Raw genomic sequence first — 20,597 nt, forward strand, 5'->3', positions numbered from 1 at the left:
GTAATAAAAACAAGATGAAATGCAACGAACTGTCCAAAGAATGACCACATCTCTTGCTGAGGAACACTTTTTCTCTTTTTAATTGGGACGGAGAATGTTAAACAAAGCCATATTGTCCTGAATGAAAGTGTTGAAAATGAGGACAGCTGATGAGGGACAAATGTGCCAAAGCCTCAGAGAGCGAGAGACTGCAGCGAGTGATAGCGTACAATTTCTCTGGGAGGCATCGGGAGGCGGGACGAATGAGCATGCACCTTGCCTTAATGTCTCAATTATGCATTGCACAATCATAAAATCAAACTGGCTATGAGCTAGAGGATGTATGAGGAGGTTCATCTCATTTCACTGGAGGAAAGCAGCGATGAACGTACAGAAATGCAGCGACATCATACAGTGATTGGTTTAAGCCGACAAGAAAATAACTCAATTGGCATCAGATTTTGGACCAAACAGAGTCCTGTCCATCTTCACAAACCAAAACAAGTCTATGTAACACAAGAGATAGAGGCTTAATAAGATCTCAAACGGTGCTGAAGCAGAAACCCCTTACACATCAACTCTAGGAGTCCTCGGAGATCCACAGTGTGAAGTAAGGCATCCTATCTCCCTGTCAGTGTCTTCACAGAACAAAGTGCTGACAGCTAACAAATAGAACTTTTTTTCCTTTCTTTCCACAAATGAAAAAAAATGTAAGCATGCATTTACACCAGGTAGTATATGTCTATTGCTATTGTACACATACAATATACAAATGTACAGAACAAGTTGGAAAGATAGTTGATTAAAAAATGTGCATGATTGATAATTTAAAAAAAGTTTCCCATTAAAATAGAAATGTTACTCCTGGTACATCCTAGATTTTTTTTGGTTTATGAAACAAAACATTTGGGAAAAAATGAAGGATGAAGAGAGACAATGTGCAAATTTGATTCCATGCAAGCAGTTGCATAATGTAGTTTAGGTGCTTGAGTAATGGGTTTGAAAGAGGGGAAAAAAAACAAAAACAACAAAACAAGGCTCATGGCTTCAACGAACGACTCCATCCATTCTCCACTGAAAGAACAAGTCATCACACTCACACACAAACAAACTCATCAGCGAACACACCTGCCAATCATGGAACCATTCACTCTGGGAACATAGCACGAGAACTGAACGTATATTAAGTAGCATCTTGATTTAGACTCATTCAAATCTTGCGTAGTGAATCACCAATACATCACCAGACAACCCACTCCGACAATGCAGCACCGTGAGGACGTCTCGTGTCATTCAAGATCAGGATGAAACACTGCTAGTAAACTCAACACCTCATGATAGGAAGTCACGACAGCCAATGGGAGGAACTCAGAGGCCTCTGGTTTCCAAAATGGGGGGGGGTCTGACCTCCTCCAAAGGCTCCTGGGATAAATTTAAAGGGTTGCGATGATGATGTAAGTTTGCACAAAAACATTTATTTTTTTCAGACTTTTTTTCTTGTGAATAACTACATCATTTCCAATAAAAACAACAATCTGAGATGTTAGATATTGGTTGAGCTGTTCACAAGTTACTTAACAGCTAAGTACACCTAGCTTTGTTTTTGTGATCAAAAGCCAATAGAGGTTGGGAACCACTGCTGTGTGTGTCCTGTGTTAATGATGCGTTTAAGCCACTGGTAAATAAAACCAAGAGGTGCATCTTTCCCATCAATGGAGCAAACACATTACTGAGAAATACAAATGGTGTGAAAAAAGCAATAACACGGTATCCCTGGGATGAAATAAACACTGATGCGTGAGAAATGCAATACTGGCTCTGAAGAACAACATTCAAAACAAAAACTTAAGTGGAATATTCATAAAATTCCCAACTTGACATTTCCTAAAAGCTGACCAAAAAAAAAAAAGCACGAATGAACGTGAGTAATGTAATGAGAGCATTGCAATGAGATTCACGTGCAAATTCCACATCATTTGCAAAATCCACCACTTCATCTGACACAATGTGATGGACGGTGAAATCTTTGGGTGATTACAGATGAGCTTTGAGAGCACAAGCACTTAAAAATAAACAGAGAAAAGATGCGGAAAACAAATACAGTGAACAGCATCTGCTTAGTAAGTCCGTACTTGGACTGCTTTAAATTCATTTTTATCTTAATATGACATTAGTTAAAAAGGCAACATGAAAGCAAATAAATAAGAGGACTTGGCATATAAAATATGAGTGCAGTATCGTAAATACTACAGTTCAGTATGTAACTAACTACAGGTACATATAGGGCTTGAAGGTAGTGGGCATTTTTCTCTACAGCCTCTTGTCTTCAAACAGACAACAAATGAGGGGTTAAGATAAAAATGTTTCAAAAGGAAACAATCTTCTGTAACTAAAAGGTGTGATCCCACACTAAGGCAATGACGTTTTACAAATGGGTGGTAATGGGACAGAAAATAAATACACAAACATCTTTTCTCCTTGATATAATAATTACAGGACGATCATCACGTGGCTGGTGCCAAGGAAAGATGGTGGTGGGGGGGGAGTGGGAGAAAATGCAGAGGCTGAAAAAGAGTCCAGTGACCATGTCTCTGCACCTTGAGCTCCACCCTCCTCCTCTTATTCCTCTGCTGGCTGGGCAGTGTCTGCGCTCTGACCTGCTCAAAAACGAGACCAAAGACTTTTTTTTTTTATGGTGGAGGCCAGAGGAGGTGGGGGGGGGGCAATGAAAGCCGTCCGTATGGGCTTTAACAGTCTTGCAGGGATGAGTGCTTAGTGGTAGTGTTTCCCCGACCCTGTGCCACCACACCCCAAAAGGCCCAGTTTAATCCTGACCTGTCGGACAGCAGGAAGATTACGGCGAGGAGGACGATGCTGCGTGATATTTGACGAAGGCGATGGCAGCCAGCTCCTTGCAGAACTCCTCCAGCACGATCACCCCCTCCAGCAGAGTCATGTGGTCGATACTACAGGAAGAACAGACAGAGAGAGAATGAGGAGTTTGTTCCAAAATAATGAACTGAGAAGATGAGTACATTGAAAAAAAAAAAACACAAAGTGGGCAGTACGTACGTGATTCCCTCTGGCTCCAGACCTAATAGTCTTTTCCTCACGAGCAGCAGTTTGGGCGTGAAGTCTGGGATGCGCTGAATCCTCAACATGAGATCTCCCACTACCTAACACACGCAACAACACACAGCAAATTACCAAGACACAACAGCACTGCTGAAGAAAAAGATGCCACATTAGTAAATCATTACTACACTCACCAGAGACATTAATCTAATTACCACTAACAAGAAAAACAGCTGCTACCACCAGCCTGTGTGTTACTGGGATAGATTTAAAAGAAAAGGAGTTGGACTGATTCACTGAATGAAATACAGAGCTGTAGTTCTTTAAGTAAGACGCCGGTCCAGCAGCAGCATGCTGACAGGATTAATAGCAGGTGAGATTCACAGAAACACTTGCACAATCAATACCACTGGATATAAAGGGCAACAATTGTCTCAAACAGGATTATTTGTTGCACAAAACACTGTGAAATACATACTACACAAGAACAAAAATCGGTAAAGACAAGAAAGGGATCTTAAAGTATCCTGATAGCAGTGATGGATAGCATAACCGCTCTATAATCTAGACTGGAGTCTTACCCTGACGATGACGGAGAACAGGGACCTGCAGCCAGGGGCCAGGTTAATGTAGGGGTCCAGCAGGTACTCGTGCAAGTGGGGGTGTGGTAACAAAGACAGCTTGGACAGCACAGCGGTCACCTGCAGGTTGACATCGTAGGGCTGGAGGACAGAGAGGACATCAGATTGACCGGACATTAACTGGTGACTGAGTGGACTCAGGATGCCACAGTAGTCCGATGCTTTTAAGACTAATAACACAAAACACTCCCTTTAGGTTTGAATCACTAAATCCTGTTAGAAAGCCATGAGGTGCCAGAAAGTTCTAAATCTCCATTAGTCATCTTTGCAACTCCCATCGAACATTGTCATTATTTTGGGCTTACGGCTAGAGCTCATTATTTTTCTTTAAAAAAATAGAAGGCTGCTGCATAATCTGCTACATTAGCGGACCTCGTTTATGATAAATTGTCGTTAACAGTGTTCTCTTGCAGCAACTTTTGGGTGTATGGGAACATTAAATCTAAGTAGAGTTTAAACCGAGCTGCTCCTTTACAAAGGGTTATTGGTGAGGATCAATAAAAACGGTCGACTTGTGGCTCTAGTTTGAGCTTAAATAAAATGTGCATGCAGTAAACAGCAGTTTAGGACTCCTTACATTGTAAACTTGCCACTTGAGATTATGTTGTAATTCATTGAGCCGACTTATTTCCATCAATTTAAAGGCAGTTTACCCCCCCCCCCCAAAGTGATGATTACAAGTCGAATGCCTACAATGATGTCAGTGTTACTACACACGTTTACTATGTGATGGATCAAACTGACCTGATCTAGGATGCGGCCCATCCTATCAAAGAGAACCTTGAGGAAGTGGCCCTCGAAGAATGGCATGTCCAGGTTACATTTCTCCAAAGCTTTTGGGTTTCCCCTCCAGTCCCACCGCTGGCAGATTCCACAGTAGTCCCTGAACTGGGAACAATTCATCTACACTTAGTGTCTCTTCCACTGGTGAGAAGGTTGAGGAGAAGCGGTGCCTAAAGTCTTGCCTCAGCAATTGGTTTAATGATGAGGAATGAGCCTTACCTGTCTGTGTGCATCTCTGAGGTAGGTGTCATAGCCTGTGCCTTCAACATGATATGATGACTTCGCCTCATCAGGCACCAAACACAGGAAACTGCAGGCAAAACAGTTCAACAGTTACCTTTTAAAAAGGGGCAGACAGAGGAAGTCCACATGCCGTATCATGAGCAGAATGCATACCTGTTGACAATCTTGTGGACCTCTGTCTTCCCATCGCACTTGGAGTGGTCAGGACTCTGTGATGGAGATGAGCCGAGCCAATCGGAACTAGACGGCCTGTTGTCTGGAGAGAGGTCATCACCAAATAGTGGATCCTCCTCAAGGTCTCTGTAGAAAGAGCACAAGTTCATAACTTAGTTATATTTATGAGAACATCTGATCTGATTCCGATCAGTGCTACCCATTCAGTTTTTGCTGAAAATGTATGCATCTCTCAAATTATTTTAGTTTCTATTCTCCACTGAGAATGTTACCAGAATGAAATAATGAGTATTGTCAGTATTGTTGTATATAGGCGACAGGGGGAAATGTGGGGTCTTTTCTAAAATGATAATATTTTAAGGTTCTCTGTTGTGTTGAGAGAATGTCTGTCTACACAGGTCAAGTTTTACTGGGACTTTGTACATTACAAATAAAGGCATTTGCTTATGTGGAGGAATGTTTGCTGTATGTCTGTAGATACATAAATGTCACCATCATTCTTCAGCTCTTCTGTGAACCCATATAGATATCATGTAGTCCCAGTATTGCAGTGCGGCCTTCTATTGCATGAAAACTAATCCACTATACACAAAATGTAATCAATTAACAAGCAAGCTATTGCTCATTATGAATCCATCTCCCAGAATCAGTGTCTGATGTGTATTTCCAAAAATCCCAATGACCGAAACACACAAAAAGGAAGGTTTAGTTGAATTGGTGGCACATCTAAAAAACACAGCTCCTTGATGCAGTCACTTTATTTCCACTGGTGTGTGTTTGTGCGGGTGATTTTCCAGGCAGTATTTTAAGGCAGCTCAGGTCAAACATCAGAGGCAGGTCCTTACACAGCATCATGGGGCTGCCCGTTCTCCAGGGGCTCCCGCTCCTCCTGCGGTTTGTTCTCCAGGTAGTTCCTCTCTTCCAGGCCTCGCAGTACCAAGCTGTGGAGGATGTGCTGGTTGGGCTTCTGGATGAGCTGCTCAAATAGCCGCAGTGTCATGATGCTGATCTGGGGAAACAGAAGCAGGAACGAGGCTTAGCTCCCACTATAAACCCAGAGCAACATGCCAAGTCTGCTTACTGACAAAAAAAGGTAAGGTAGTGGCAGTTTCAAACATCAAAGAGATGATTCATCTCTCTTTTGTGTGATGAAAATGTGTGCAATGACTCTGTCAGATACTAATTAAAATTCATGTGCTTCTGGTTAATCATATGATTCATTGGAACTCAGAGTCCTTGAAGGGCAGATGGCCATTTATGCGTTTGAGAATGAAACTATGGATAAAACATTTTCATTTTTTAAGGCACATTAATGTGATCGAGACATGTGATAAAAAGGCCTGATAGAGTCTGATTAGCCAGACATCAATGCTATTTAAGAAAGAGTCTTTAGGAGAACAAGTCCTGAATATTAACAAATGCCTGATGAGAACCTCGTCTGACAGGTGGTCGCAGTGCTCGATCAGTCTGTGTCTGAGTGGGTTCTGGGCGATGGTGGCTAGAGTCTCCGGCCCTCTCTCCTCTCCCAGCAGGAAGTAAACCATCTCCTGCAGCAGAGCCTCTGATGTCACCTGACGGATGATCCTGTTCAGCAGCGCTGTGGAGGTCAGGATGCCCACCTCAGACCTATGTGCAACCCCCAAACACACCACGTGTTACTGAGCAGCCACGACACACAAGACAAGACTGACAATTTCAATAAAAAGATGACTGATTGATGATTCAGAACAAGACTTACGTCTGCATGAGCTGTGGTTCCATAACAGACACAAAGAACCTCTCTCTCACTGCTTTTGCCATCACTGCAGCTGCTGACTGGAAGACAGTGTAGAAAAACAAGAATGTAATTCAACCTTCTGTGGCTTTCAGATGCAAAAACAACTTTTTTTTGTAGAGAAGTTCTTTTCTCTATTCTCTATTCTCTCTGTTCTGACTACAATATGACACATCAAAACACAATGAGTCAGGATTGGTTAAGGACCTTCTGAGCCTCCTTGATGAGCTGGTCACAGTAATCTAGCCAGGAGAGGAAGGAGATGAGAGCCCTCTTCCCTGTGAAGACAGCAGCATCCTCCTTCAGGTTATATACATCCAGACTGAAAGAGAAAATGGGTGGGGGGCAAGGTAAAGATACTATAAGATTTGATAAACCTCTTCCAATTGATCTGCTGAAAATAGCACTCGTGATGGGGCACGAGGATGCTATTTAAGGACTACCTGCTAAGTCAAATTAAATCAAAACTTCAAATGTTGACACAATTGAACTATGTGAAAGTGGTGTGTACATGTCCTTTATCTTCTGATTTCAACAAATCTGTAGTTATATAAAGGAATTTACCCCCAGTTGACTGACTCCACTGTCTCAATGTCCAAGGGGTCCATGGACTGTGGCAGGGCTTTATAGAAGGAGACCAGCCTGTCGGTCAGAAGCTCACAGAGCTCAGTGTTTTCAGTTAAACATTTAGCAGCAGCAGGCTCTGGTAAGCTGACCAGCAGCATCAGGCCCTCGCATGCCTTCACCACAATCCTGCCATCCTGAGTATGGGAGAAAAGGACATAACTCATGAATGCAAATGTTAAACTCCAGTGAATTTTAGATATTAAACTTAAGGTAAATGACCACAAATTCCTTGCGTGGAGAAGACTTACAGGGCTCTTTGTGAGGTTGAGCAGGGAGGTGACAAGATTGTAATTGTTGCTGTTATTATTGTTAGTGGTAGGACTAGATTTGGAGGCAGCAGCTGCAGCCTGTGGCTCCTCTGGGCGACCAGCCTGTTCCTCTGTTGGAGACTGACCAGTGTCTGGAGCCAACACATTCTCCGTCCCCACCTCTGGACTCTTTATCTCAGGTCTCTTTAACTTGTTCTGGAAATAACATCACAGGTAAGACATATTCTCTCAACTACTGTGCTTAAAAATCCTGTAAGGCTCTTGCTTTTGCACGTAATATATACAGATGAATATTTATAAAAGACTATTCTCCCTGTATCATAGCAACTCACCTCAAGGAAGAAGTTGACAAGGTATGGGTCCTGCTTGAGTTTGGCGCAGACTATACAAAGGAACTGAATCTCTTCATTTTCTGTAGGAGCAGCAAGCACCTCCCCGCACAGACGGATCAGTTTCTAACAGAGGAATGTCACAGCCACACACACAGCAAGACAAAAATAAGTTGCATAACCTGCCAGTTAATGTTCAAATGCACACTGAAATCCAGACTGATTCACCTCTCACCTGAACAGGTCTGTGGACATTGATGTGTGGCAGGAGAGGTTGACGAATGTGCGCTAGCAGCTTTGTGTAGAAGGTAAGCACCTGTTGCTTCATCCCTGGAGGGCACTGATGAGAAATCATACAAACAGAATATGATTGAATTTATTTGGGTCATCCACCATTAGAGATGAGTACCCACCCTGTGTGGAAAGCAGCTCAGTGATCATTAATTGAAGTGTCTGTCAAAATTGTGCATACAAATAGTCTTCTGTTAGCTTTCGAATTCACTGTTGTACGGCCTCCATTAATGTTGTATCTTGATTCCCACCAGATTTCAACCAATATTATGAAAATGTCATATTTTCATATGTACATTTTTCTGGAGGTATAGTTCACGTAGTTATCAAAGCATAGCTGCCTTACATCTGCCTTGCCCAAAGTGTAGAGAGTCTCCAGGATCTTATGGTGTAAGAGATACTCCATGCAGGGTCCTGTCTCTCCGGACTCCCTTTCCCCTTCTTCCTGGGTCAGGATGTCCAGCATCTGTTCCAGGTGGGATGGGATGTTTGTGTCTGTAACTGGAGCTTTGTCATCTAACAGAGGAAAACATAGAGAGATGTCAGAACCTCTGTATGTCTATAAGAGACAATTTTGAGGTTTGACTAAACTGCAAAAAGCCTCTGCACCCATCATCTAATTACTTAATCTCTGCCAGGTTTCCTTTCCTATGGGTTTTCACAAATAAAAGCACAATTGTTAAAACTACAAAGCTTGTGTGTAATGTTCACTTTAATCCATCTGAAAAACTTTATTTTTTCTGTTAAGAGCATGACAATGCCATCCTTGTTTGTCACCAATTATGCACAATTTAACAGGTGTGGGACCATTAATTCAGTAATAAGCCGGGACACACACCTGTATGCCACATGCTTAATGTAACAAAGCACACAAAATATGGTCAGTAACAGTGTGAGAAATGAAGGTGAAATTGTTAGATAAGTCACAACAGCAGCTTTCATCAAAAGGCTGCCTAAGGGTGACACTGACAACAAGCTCAGCTCCATAATACAGATAATCCACCCCATCAGCTGTTCAGAGTAAATTTGGTTAAACTGGCCTGACAAGTAGAATTGCTGCACAGAAGCTGTTGTTTGGTGTGAAGAGCAAGAGAAAGAGATTTTCCCACCCAGCTATATACAGAAACTACAAATCTTTAATTTGAGCTGAAGCTGTCAAACTTTTACATGACTGGGTTTAACCACAAAGCACAACTCAGATGCAACCTGACACAGACGCAGAGTGTTCCGAGTTCTACTCGCTCAGATCCAACAGGCAGACAACAAGGAAGCTCCCTTATAGTCTGGAGCTGCTTTTACAAAAGACGATTAGGTCTTTTGTAAATTCAACTAGCATGGCTTTCATTTCTATATACACACACTGATGCTACATGAGCAGCTCATTAATTAGTCCATCAACAGAAAATTGGATTATCAATTAACTATTGTAGTTGAAAACGTGTGCTGGTTAAAGCTTGGATACACTGCCATGTGCTTTCTTTGGAATAAAGCATGTTTAAGGCAACTAAAGCTGATCTTGTAAATTGTAATGTGTACTCACCTTTAAAAATACTGATTACTGACAACAGCCAGTGGATTAATCGACAGTGAAAATATATATATATGTATATGTATGTATGTATGTATGTATATGTATATTATGACCACAAGCCTCGTTTCCTGTCATTGTGCTCAAAACTTAGACCGGTGCCATTGGTACAAAAGCAATCGACAACTTTGAAGGCAACCTGCACAACAATCAACCTATCTCAGGGCATATCGTGGGCATAACAGGCGTTGACTTCATTGAACCTCTTCTTACCTGAAGTCTCAATGTAATAATGTGTAATGGCCTTCCAGTGATAGACAAAGTCCTCCTGCAAGGGCAGCGACGGGGCAAGCTAAAAAAGAAAAATTGCAAACATGAGCATACCGTTTGTTTCTACTGGAAAGCCTGCTTTGTTCGGGGAAAATTAATGTCTTCTATCACCATCTTCTAGTTTTCAAATAACATCCTGTCAGAGCTCCTAGGGGGGGGGGGGACTTCAACTTTTGAGTGACTGATAAATGTTTACACTTGTAATTGATCTTGTGCTCACACACAACAACAAACTGAATGACAAAATAAGGAGTTAACAAGCTTATGTTAGACGTTTCCCTGTTAACTCACGTCTACGTTGCACCTAAAGTCATGTGATCAGTGTGGGTCACCTGCCAAACATCTATTGTTTGAACCCCCTGACATGTAGCAGCTCGAGAGCAGTTTTCAGACAGGTTACTGCTGGTTTCTAGCTATTAAACGCTAGCTAGCTAGCTAGCTAGCTGGCTAACCTCTAACATGAACACTTACAAAAATAATGAGCAAGATAACCTTCAGACTTTCCCTTTAACACCACAGTTAGGACGTTTGCGCAACATCAAACAAGGTTGTGCAATCATGTCGACACCACTGCACATGTCAAGACTGCTGTTTGAAACGAGATAGCCCGCTACGGCATTAGCTTAGCTTCTTCAGGCTATAAGCGGCTAACATTAGCGGCTAAATAGCTCAGCTTAAACTACCTTTAACGCAGGTGACTTGCAGCATATAAAGTCGATGACAATACGGGGACGTGCTGGTAATATAAAGGGGCTGACAAATAAACACCATAGACATATTATAGCTAACAAAAACAAGCTAATTGCCAGCACAAACACAAAACGCTAACACTATCATAGGCTAATTGGCTAGCTCGCTAGTTAGCAACGTATCCCTACTGATGACGTTATTTTAAGTGATGTCCGGGGGACCAGAGGCCCCTTTCAGCCAAAACAGACGACATCGTTACACAATAAGCAAGCAAATGGGTAAATATATACTATTATGGTTAAAAACTCACCGCTTCCACAGCGTGCTGGAGAATGGACGTAAATTTGGAGAACATTTTGTTCTTCGACTGGACCAGTTTCTCCCGAGAAGACCTAGAGAATTCCTCTATCTTCTTCTTCCTGTTGCTACCGCCTCGATCCAGATTGGAGGTTTCATACAATGACCCTTGAAACGAAAGAATGAATGTCAGCAATAAAACCGTAACACGTTGCTGGCCACAGCAGCTCACGGGCCTGGCAGAGGCACTGTAAACAAGACGTCTCCACACTCAGGCGGCGTCTGCTCACTTTGGACACGGTGGCACTTCCCTCGCCAAACGCTGCACTTTGAATCCACCAGGGGGCGCCGGAGCACAAGACACGGGCTCATAATTACTGACGGCGATCAGTGCATACAAATGAAGACAGCAGCCGATACAGTTAATGAAGGGGAATCGATATTTTCAGCTTGGAAACAACAATCAATGAGTCCGCATCGAACACAAAAGCAAGTATGGGATTCCGATAAGCAGCTAATGTGGGTTACATGGAAAAACTGTGGAAAATAACGTGGGCTGTGTCATTTAAAGCGCCGCTGCTTTTTAGGATTAAGTTGTAGGATTCCACGTGATGAAGAGAATTGCAACAAAAAGTATCATTAAAAGAAGGAGAGCACCTTTTGCTCGTGGAGTGCCTGTCAACTTTATGATTTAACCCAACTACCAGGTCCAGAAGGGCGCAGTCATCCCAGAAAAAAAAAAAAAAAAAAAAAAAAAAGTAGGCTGGACGGTTCGGCGTTTAGGTGGCAGCTGCAGGCGAGGAATTTCAAGAATGATTTAATTTATAACCCCGTAATTCTGTGATATTATGTTCAAATATGGACATAAACTTGTTAGAGAATAAGAAGGATGCTGTCTGTTCCAGGACACGCCCTGTCGCTGGAAAGTGCTCTCTCCATCGCGCAGTCTAGTCTAGTCTACCTAATCGCAGGCTGTATCGTCTAATCCCATTAAATGACAGCCGAAAACTTAAAGTACAGATAATATCAGGCTGTCAACTGGTCCCCCCCCCTCTCCCTCCCCCCCCCCTTCCTTCAGAGCTGCACCGGGGCATCTCCTCCCGCTAATCTCGGCAAAGAAAGAGAGGCTCTACCTACCGGGCATGTCTGCTAGAGGTGAGTGTCTTTTGCCGCAGAAGCCTTCATAACAACACACACAGAGGGAGAAAAGTCTCTTAATTTTGGGAGAGGAGGGGGGTCTCGGTTCGAGGGTGGATGCGATGGGGAAGAGAGCCCATTTGCGTCGTCTTTCGGGAGGATCAGGCTGTGATAATGACACTGTTGTTGTAAGTAGGTTACACCGGTGCATAGCTGGAACTACAGCCTCCACTGCTGCAGCCCTCTCTAGACAGCCTACAACTTATTTTTGTTAATGTGAACATTATGGAATGTGGAGTAACCTAGAGATAGATCACAGTTTTAAAATGAGTGAATGAATGAATGAATAAATAAATAAATCCCTGCTGTGATAATGAACCTCCACTGACTGCTGTGTCTGTTGATATTTCATGTTACCTTTAATCAGGAATGGTGCATATCATTAATTACAGGCTGCACACACCCTAATTGTTGCCTAAATGAAAGCTGATTGACTGCTAGCCTATGGTGTGCATTCCTAGTTGACTTGACATACACTTGAGTAGTGAGTGTCATTGTACCCTTCAAGCATTTGACATAAAGTAGCATCGTTTTGCAGAAAAGTAACAAAGAAATGTATATTCTCATTTGGTGCAACAATCTCAACCCGTCTGAGTTGACGGGATGTTTCCAGTTATTCTCTGAGCATACTAGCAGAGGGTGCATGGGAACATTTGTTCCCATCAGGTGGGCCTTTGTGTGTGCTGTCCTGGATTTGTTATCTCTGGCAGAGGAGATAAACGGCCTCCAGCTGTTCCTGCCATAGGTTGTGATCAGATGGTCTGACGGACTGATTGAGAGCTGGATAGATGCAGAGAAGTCGCAATATTAACATGGGCTCAAGATTATTATATTAAATCTACAGTGGGATTTATCATGATGGGACTGATCTTGTTATTTGGGTAAAACATCAGCCTTTTATAAAGAAGCTCATGCTACTCCCCTACAGGCTCTGTATGGCTGAGCCTGTGCAGCAAGATGGCTTTGAAACCCCCCCCTCCAGCGCTGATGTGGCCCACTGTATCTGTCCTCCATGGAGGAGATCGATGGAGCTCAGAGCCCACTGCTCGACAGCCCCCCTGTGGTACATGGATCTGATTAGCACACTTAAACCCCTGCAAACAGCCAATCATTATTCATGAGAAGTAACTAACCTGCACCGTACAGTGGAATGATAGCACCAATTATCTCAGCGTTGGTTACACAGATGTGAGGTCATTGATTTATTATCACCAAAAAAATCAGGTATTTTGAGAGAAACAGCCTTCGTAACGACACGTCACATCAAACACGTGTTTGTCATGGTTCAGGCTGAGTCAGTACCTTTTCAGTTGCACTGGCTGTGGTACTCGGGAACCTGATTACACAATGTTTCACAATATTAACCAGAGGAAATAAGTTATTTGTTTAATTTATCATATTTTTTTAACTGTAAAAATGTATTTTCTGTCTAAACTTTGTAGTATATGGTGTGCTGTGTTTCACTGCCGTATGTGTAAAAGTTTTACTATAGGGGTGTGGACTGTTAATAGGCCAAATTAACTGCTTGAAGACATCAAAGTGGGCTTTAGAAATGAACCATTTTCTGAAAATGTATATTATAGAAGAGACAATTAATTGAGAAAATAACCAAAAATGGAAATAATTATTGTTTGCAGCCCTAATGTGTTACTTGAATGAATGGACATTTTCTCCTGCACTCCTTTACTTTGTACTTTGACTTTGTATTATCTGAGATCTTTTAACAGCCAAAAATCTTTTGGCAAGATCTAAAAAAAATGTTACCTGAATGAAACATTTTCCATCGTACAGAAACAGGAAGTTAGAAAATGTCTCAAATTACTCCACTTTACCCTCCCAGTGTGCATGTCTGATAACCAGCCCCTCCCTCGGATGTCCAGCCACCATTATGTCCCCCTCCCCTCCTCCGCACCCCACTGTTATCAGCACAAGGCCATCAGCTTTTACCTTGGTGCTGATGCCCTTCCATTAGTCTCCCCACCTTATAATAGATCCTTGCAGGCAGACGGCTCTATCTGGACCTTCCCTGTTTCCTGTGCTGTTTTCTTTTGTCTAGAATCTTTTAACATTATTTTTTTAATGAATCAATTATTTATTGGTTTTGCATAAAACCATTATCCTGGGGATGTTGACAGAGCGAATACTGTGCATTATTTCACACACGTTTTTTCACAGTCATTCGTACCTGTGAGCGGCAAAGAGCATCTTCCCTCAATGGCAGCTCGTTCCAATGCAACATGGGGTTCAGAGCATTGTTCATGGTCTCCTCAGTAGTGGCATTTGAGGGATGGTAGGGTGTTTCTTATCAACTGCCTCCATCTAACAGTACATTCTCCCTCTTGGTCTGGGAAATCACCTTAAGTCCCAGCGCAGTTATGCTATTTAGCATAATCTCTGCATTTATTTTTATAATATGCTGTTGTGCTGCCATTGGTTTCCTACTGTTTAGGTTGGCTATTCACGTGTGGGGGAATTTATTGTTCATTCTGGTCCATTAATCTCGCCTCCACCGCAAAAACTTTTAACATATTGGACGGCAGAGTTCTCGCATGTGTGGGCCAATGTTTTCTGCCATGTCAGTTTTTTTTGCTACTCTTGGGCTGCTGTTTAACTTTACATATTATGCTGTATTTCAGATTTCATGGACCTTTTTAAAGGCGCTGTAGTATATGTGTGCTGAACTGATGCATTTTAGGTTTTTTCTGATTTTCCTCGTGAAATTTTCAACTAAATGCAACATGAATCAGTTTATCACATGGTTTTAATGTCAAAAACATTCATGTTTATTGTCATGCAATTTTGCAAATTACTACTTATTATCATAAGTTGTAGTGTGGATGCAAGCCATGAGGATTTATGTCAGCTTAAAGAAAATGGGAGTAATTTTACTTTGCGTGCCTTGCGTCCCTGTCTTATCCATCTTCCATAGATTTTTAGAGATAGATAGATTTAGCCTTTTGTGCTTTTCTCCACTGACCAGCTCTGAAAGTAACTGTTGTATTTGGATTCCTGGATCTCTTTAAGTGACTGGCACGAAGAAAATCCTCCGCCTGACACCTGGTACATCTTCAGTTTTGCCCTGCTCTGACCTCCCTCTCTGCCCCGCCCTTCCCTGAGCAGGGTTAGCACATCCTGCACGCCATACCTGTTACACTGCAGTGTAATCTGGATGATCAATGGTGGGTGAGAAAGGAGGCATGGCTCCATTCTGCAGTAACCTAATCTGATGTCTCCTCCTTATCCGACCACTGGAGAGGGCTGCTCATGCTACAGCAGCACGACCCTCTGCATCAGCACTTTTCTCTATGGGTGTGTGTGTGTGTGTAATACTGTATGTGCGAATATGAGGGTTGGTGTGCGCGCGCATGCATGTGTCCTGGCAAAAGCCTGAATAATTGATGAGTAGAGGAAGGAGTAAAAGAGCTGCCGGACGGGACAGTGTGTGTGGGAGTGTGTAGAGATGGAGGAGAGGAATACAGTGTGGCAGAAGCCTGGCTACGATGGGCTCTGCAATTACGCCCAAAAAATCACCTCCTGCTTCGGACTGGATGGTAAGACGGGGGAAACAGATGAAGAGGAGGAGAAGGGGGAGGGTGAATCGTCTGCTGTGGAGCAGGATGCAGAAACGGCAGAGGCTGTTAAATGTTTGGGATGTATTTTGTGAGCGATGCTGATTTTACTGTGTGCAGGGACCGCTGCTCTTGTTTTCTGAGCATGTATGTGTTCATTTGCGAGTGTGTGGGTAGTTGTGTCAAAGCTACCACTGAGTGGATGACAATTGGAGGGCAGAGCCTCACTGCAGTAGAATAGCATGTCCTTGGTTACTCTCAGGTCCATGTGTCTGGATGTGGGGGTGTAGGAGTGTACGTCTTCTTGCTTATAGCTCCCTATCACACTTTATCTGTTCTCTGCAATGAAACTCTGGCTTTCTGAATGGGGGAATGAAGCTGTGCTTATGAGCGGAACCTGAAAGTCAAATTAGTTAAATACTGTATTGATGTAAATAGTAGACGACTCAGCCAGTCAAGCTCCAGCCATCCTGTTTCTGTGCAGCCGCTCAAACTCAGAGGAAAATCACCAATCTGAAATGCAGGCCAAGCCTGACATCTCCAGACTAAAAGAATATTTTGTGCTTTGTCATTGTCTGCTGTGCTTTTCGTCATGCCTACGTACTTCACTGATTTATTTCTTTTGGTGGGAGGCACCAGATGGATGTGATTAGCCTTATCTGTTAGATGATTAGTAGGTTTTATAAAAGGTTTTTTTTGCTTTTATGCTTTTGTTTTATCGTTGTGTCTACGTATAAGTGAGAAGCAGTCCTGTCTTATCAGAAGTGATGTTACGTAAAAAAAACAGAATGTTTTTTTCTGTTGGTTTAAATCATATCACAGCACCATGGAGTTATCTTGTTTCGGTGGAGTTTGCTCATATTCTCCCTCTGCATCATCTATCTTTTCACCTCCCACCAGGACATGGCAATGACTCAAAATTTACCTCATGCTGAACTCACATTTCCAAGGAAAGTGAATGCGTCTTTGGCTCAAGAAAGAGTGCTTGTAAACATTCAATGGCTAGATATTGGTCATATGGATTTGGCTTGTCAAGAAAACACTTTGGAAGTCTTTGCAGAAACAAATCATCTCAACATTAGATGGTTTGAAGATTACAAACTCAGAACATGCCTTCTTACTAAGTTACATCTTTCAAAATCCTATAACCAGCGATTTCAGCAGATGAAGCAGAGCCACTGCTGGCATTTCCACTTCAGTGCTGATGTAGCTACAGTGTCTTTTATTGTGAAGGATCCTGCTGATGATTAACAGTGGGTTTGTTCATTGTTGGCTGCTGGGATGACCTTGCTGGTTGTTGACCTTGTAAAGGACTGGCAGACTCCCAAGGCAATCTACCCTGAAAGTATGTCTTGGGTGACTGTGATGCTGTACACTGATGTGCATCCGTTTGGTCTTATTGTCCATGTTAATGCAAAGTACATTCACGCAAAAACACTCTTCATGAAAATAATCTAGAATACTGATGCATCTAAAAATGTTCTTTATTAATGTTCTTTAACGTAAAAAAGTAGCACAGTGTTTTGTTTGTTTTTGAAAGGTCCAACATGATCTCATTGGACAGATGTGAATAAGCAGATTGGGATGCACATGAGTCACATCAGGTATAGAGAATCCCACCGTACGCTGGGCCAACCTGATGTAGAGCTACCTAACCCCACCCAGAAGATAATCATAGGCTCGACGTCAGCCCTAAGCTGCTTAAGGCACCAGGCTGGTCGGGCTGAAGACACTCATAGTGTAAGCTTCTTTCCCTGATTCCCACTCTGCTTTACCTGCAGCAGAGTGCTTTGTCATACCTGACTGCTGCTGTTTGGCATCTCTACCTCAAGGTGGGAATCGGCACTCCACTTCTTACATCCACTGCAGACCTGAAGTGACAGGTGGAGGGATCCTAACAGGAGGAGTTTCCGCTGGAGGCCCCACTGGATGTAGTCATGATTTTATGATGAGCTGCTGAGAAGTTGCCCATCAAGCTTTGGCTCCTTTGTCTCCATTTTGTGCGTCTGTGGACACCCCACGTCTTTGATGTCCAATGGCGACTGGATTTTAGAGGGGGTCTGAGCCCGACCCTGGCCGACATCTACCCTCAGCGCTTCACCCTTCTCTGTGGGACAGTTGGAGGGGAGCAGGGCACCATGCCCACCCTGCCCAATCTCAACAGCCTGGGCAAGCTGTGCAGCTCCAGCCGCAGCCACAATGTCGACCGCGTCCGGGTGAAACGCAAGAGCTCAGTCAAGCGCATGTCCATCATCGAGGATGGGCATGTGGCTGAGGTCTTGTACCTCATTCCTAAACAATACATGGAGCAGCTGCCCTACCTCAACCCGAATGACTATTATCTAAGTGAGAGGCTGAACGAATTGGCACCAGGTAGGACAGGAGGAAAGATGGATCTGGATCTATTTGAAACATTTGTTTACCCATCTCCCATTACAGCCATCCATCCTAGCTGCACTGTAACATCAGTCAGCTTCAATGATGATTAATGAGTAATTAGAAATTACCACTAAATGCAGACAGATTTGGCATGGATTTAATGCAAGTACATTGTGCTACTTTTAGACACTTTCATTCAATTGTATTATTTATTTCCCTCTCCTCTGCCCCCCCCCCTTCAACAGTCATTTGTTAATACCACAAGGGGCTATTGTTTTACTCCTGTATTGCAGTTTGGCTGTTCTTCTTTGTACTTTGTTTACGAGTAGGTGTCTGAGACTGAATTGATTAGTTGCTGCTCAGATATTGCTTCATTTTAATTGGATGGGATTGAGTGATTACACCTCTTAAGGCTTTTCACATCTGACCTGTGCGTATGTGTGAGAGCTCCTGCGCACAAGTTACGCAACCATAACTCCCCAACGCCAAAAAGCAAATGTTGAAAAAGTCAGGAAATTAATCACAGTTTTCTCCATAGTTATATAATGCAAACTCATATACAAGGGCAGACCTGCTGCATTTTGCCAAGCAACAGTACATGAAGAAGCGACATGGTGGCTTACATCAGGATTACAACATGGGCATGAGGACAAATCGAGATTTCCAGGCCTTATGTATTCTCTGACTGCATGCCAGGCACAGTCGTAAAATCATCATTGCTTGGTACTTAGTTGTTTGCAAAAACTGCAGACAGCAGCGACTTCTTCTGTTTTGCTGTTAAAGTTGGATTGACTAATAGCCCAGTGTCAAAGAAGGTTCGTCTCTTCAAACTGACCCCGGATTAAAGATCACAGAGGTCAAAGCTTGTGTTAGCATTTTCATTTCTTCAGTGTGACCTAAAATCAATCAAACCATGACAGTGACGGCCAATGGCAGCATATATTCAGTGGGTTCTGTAGAGGCCAAGTGTCATGCTTTAAATTTTTTGGACTAGAAAACATTCTTTCTTTCTTCCTTTTCTGAAACATAAAACATTGTGTCCACTGCCTCCACACGGTAAACCATGATGCATTATTTCACCAGTTGAGTGCTTTTGGACATGAATAGCTGTGACTCTGCTTCCCAAGTGATGTTATTCAGAGGTCACCAAGTGATTGATGATACCTCAAAGAAGCAATCCAAGATGCCTGTGGATTGTAGATTTGTTTTTTTTTGTTTGTAGACTGACAAAAATTCACAAAAAGAAAGAAATGTTGGATTCATGCTGTAGTGGAAACATATTTGGCTGCAACACAGGAATGTTAATACAACTCGGGTGAAATAAACTTTGCAGAAGTGGACCTGGTTGCACAGTCAAAAGGTTCTAACTGTTTTGTAACCTATTTTGAAATAGAAACAAGCTGGTGAAGTGCTTATCATCATCCAGAGACAGAAAGGGATGCCTGTCTGTGCTCCAAGAGTTGAGGCGTTCATCCTGGTTATTAGTAGATCCTAACTGTCCTGCTGCGTGCCTGCTGGATTTGCAAAAATCTGCAAACCGTCATTCAGCGCATAGAATGTGTAGTTAAGAGTGTTGACACATGCATGTTATGTATGAAGTGTGTGTGTGTGTGTGTGTGTGTTTGTGCATGTGTGTTTGTGCGTATGTGTAGTTGTCTGGCATCCTACAATCCTAATTTTAATCCCAGGGATAACTGTGCAGTCTACCCACACAGACTACTGATGTTTACTGTAAATGTGACCTCTTGCATTAGAATGTCGGTCTAGTTTCACTACACAAGGCAATAGTAGCATAGCAGTTATTACTATAAATGAAATTCACATACTATATGGGGTCAGTGCTCAATCTACACTAATATGAGAGCTCTGCAGCGTATAGCTCCCTGGCCAGGTTATTAATGGACAGTTGGACATGGATCATCCATAGGTGAGCCAAATGCAGTAGAGACCTTTCATCCACAGATAATAGGCTTTGCTACTCAGGAATTGCTCTTGGCAAGCCTTACGTAGCATGAATGTCCAGAAGCTCCTACAGAGATTATTGGAAGACACAAGATGATAATACGTCCATTACAGCATTATGGGAAAACACAATAATAGAAGTTAGCTGAACAGTAGCACTGTAAATGTTGTTAAAGAGATGGTTTTTGGCCAGCCCACATTTGGGTAACGTCTCTTTCTAAAAGGCCACGCAAATCTTAAGTCATCATAAACTCGTTACATGTTTCTCTCCCTTCATAATAAAAAAGGGTGGAGTGCTGGAGAAACATAACTATTTTTACCGTTTGCCTCACTGGCACGTCTCCATTGCCCAATATGATGTAAATGCCTGTGTGGAAACCGATGCACGTTGTTGTATATCCAGCAGGTGGCACAGTTGACACTGCAGTGGATGAATGCACTCTGAATGCATAATGAGCTG

At 42.7% G+C, this 20,597-nt stretch overlaps 2 protein-coding genes across 6 annotated transcripts in view; one reads left to right on the top strand and one right to left on the bottom strand.

Annotated features, from left to right (window-relative positions):
• Positions 1-62: 62 nt before the first annotated feature.
• Positions 63-11,343, bottom strand: fhip2a (FHF complex subunit HOOK interacting protein 2). Its single transcript, XM_070841303.1, has 17 exons — positions 11,044-11,343; positions 9,987-10,065; positions 8,532-8,701; positions 8,130-8,234; positions 7,898-8,020; positions 7,545-7,760; positions 7,234-7,430; positions 6,877-6,991; positions 6,634-6,710; positions 6,329-6,521; positions 5,741-5,904; positions 4,875-5,021; positions 4,698-4,788; positions 4,440-4,583; positions 3,636-3,776; positions 3,052-3,155; positions 63-2,945 (listed from the first exon to the last, which is right to left on the bottom strand). The coding sequence occupies exons 1-17, from the start codon at positions 11,086-11,088 to the stop codon at positions 2,834-2,836; spliced, it is 2,223 nt and encodes a 740-aa protein (XP_070697404.1). The 5' UTR covers positions 11,089-11,343; the 3' UTR covers positions 63-2,833.
• A 463-nt stretch (positions 11,344-11,806) lies between these two features.
• Positions 11,807-20,597, top strand: part of ablim1a (actin binding LIM protein 1a) — a 39,611-nt gene continuing 30,820 nt past the window's right edge. For 4 of the 5 annotated variants that reach the window (XM_070841304.1, XM_070841307.1, XM_070841306.1 and 1 more), the window contains exon 1: positions 15,688-15,778. In XM_070841304.1, the coding sequence (XP_070697405.1) occupies positions 15,688-15,778 (91 nt within the window). Of the gene's footprint in view, positions 12,186-15,687; positions 15,779-20,597 lie in introns of those variants that run through there. The other variant, XM_070841305.1, reaches the window with a different exon arrangement.

The sequence above is a fragment of the Pempheris klunzingeri genome, chromosome 12 (assembly GCF_042242105.1).
Source record: "Pempheris klunzingeri isolate RE-2024b chromosome 12, fPemKlu1.hap1, whole genome shotgun sequence".
Taxonomy (NCBI): domain Eukaryota; kingdom Metazoa; phylum Chordata; class Actinopteri; order Acropomatiformes; family Pempheridae; genus Pempheris; species Pempheris klunzingeri.

What these genes read in the sequence shown, in the direction of transcription:
- fhip2a (XM_070841303.1), bottom strand. Translation starts at nt 11,088, where the DNA reads ATGTTCTCCAAATTTACGTCCATTCTCCAGCACGCTGTGGAAGCG. An exon ending in ACACTTTGGGCAAGGCAGAT is followed by an intron (nt 8,235 to 8,531) that starts GTAAGGCAGCTA and finishes ATTTCTCATCAG; the next exon opens with TGCCCTCCAGGGATGAAGCA. An exon ending in ATGTCCACAGACCTGTTCAG is followed by an intron (nt 8,021 to 8,129) that starts GTGAGAGGTGAA and finishes TTCCTCTGTTAG; the next exon opens with AAACTGATCCGTCTGTGCGG.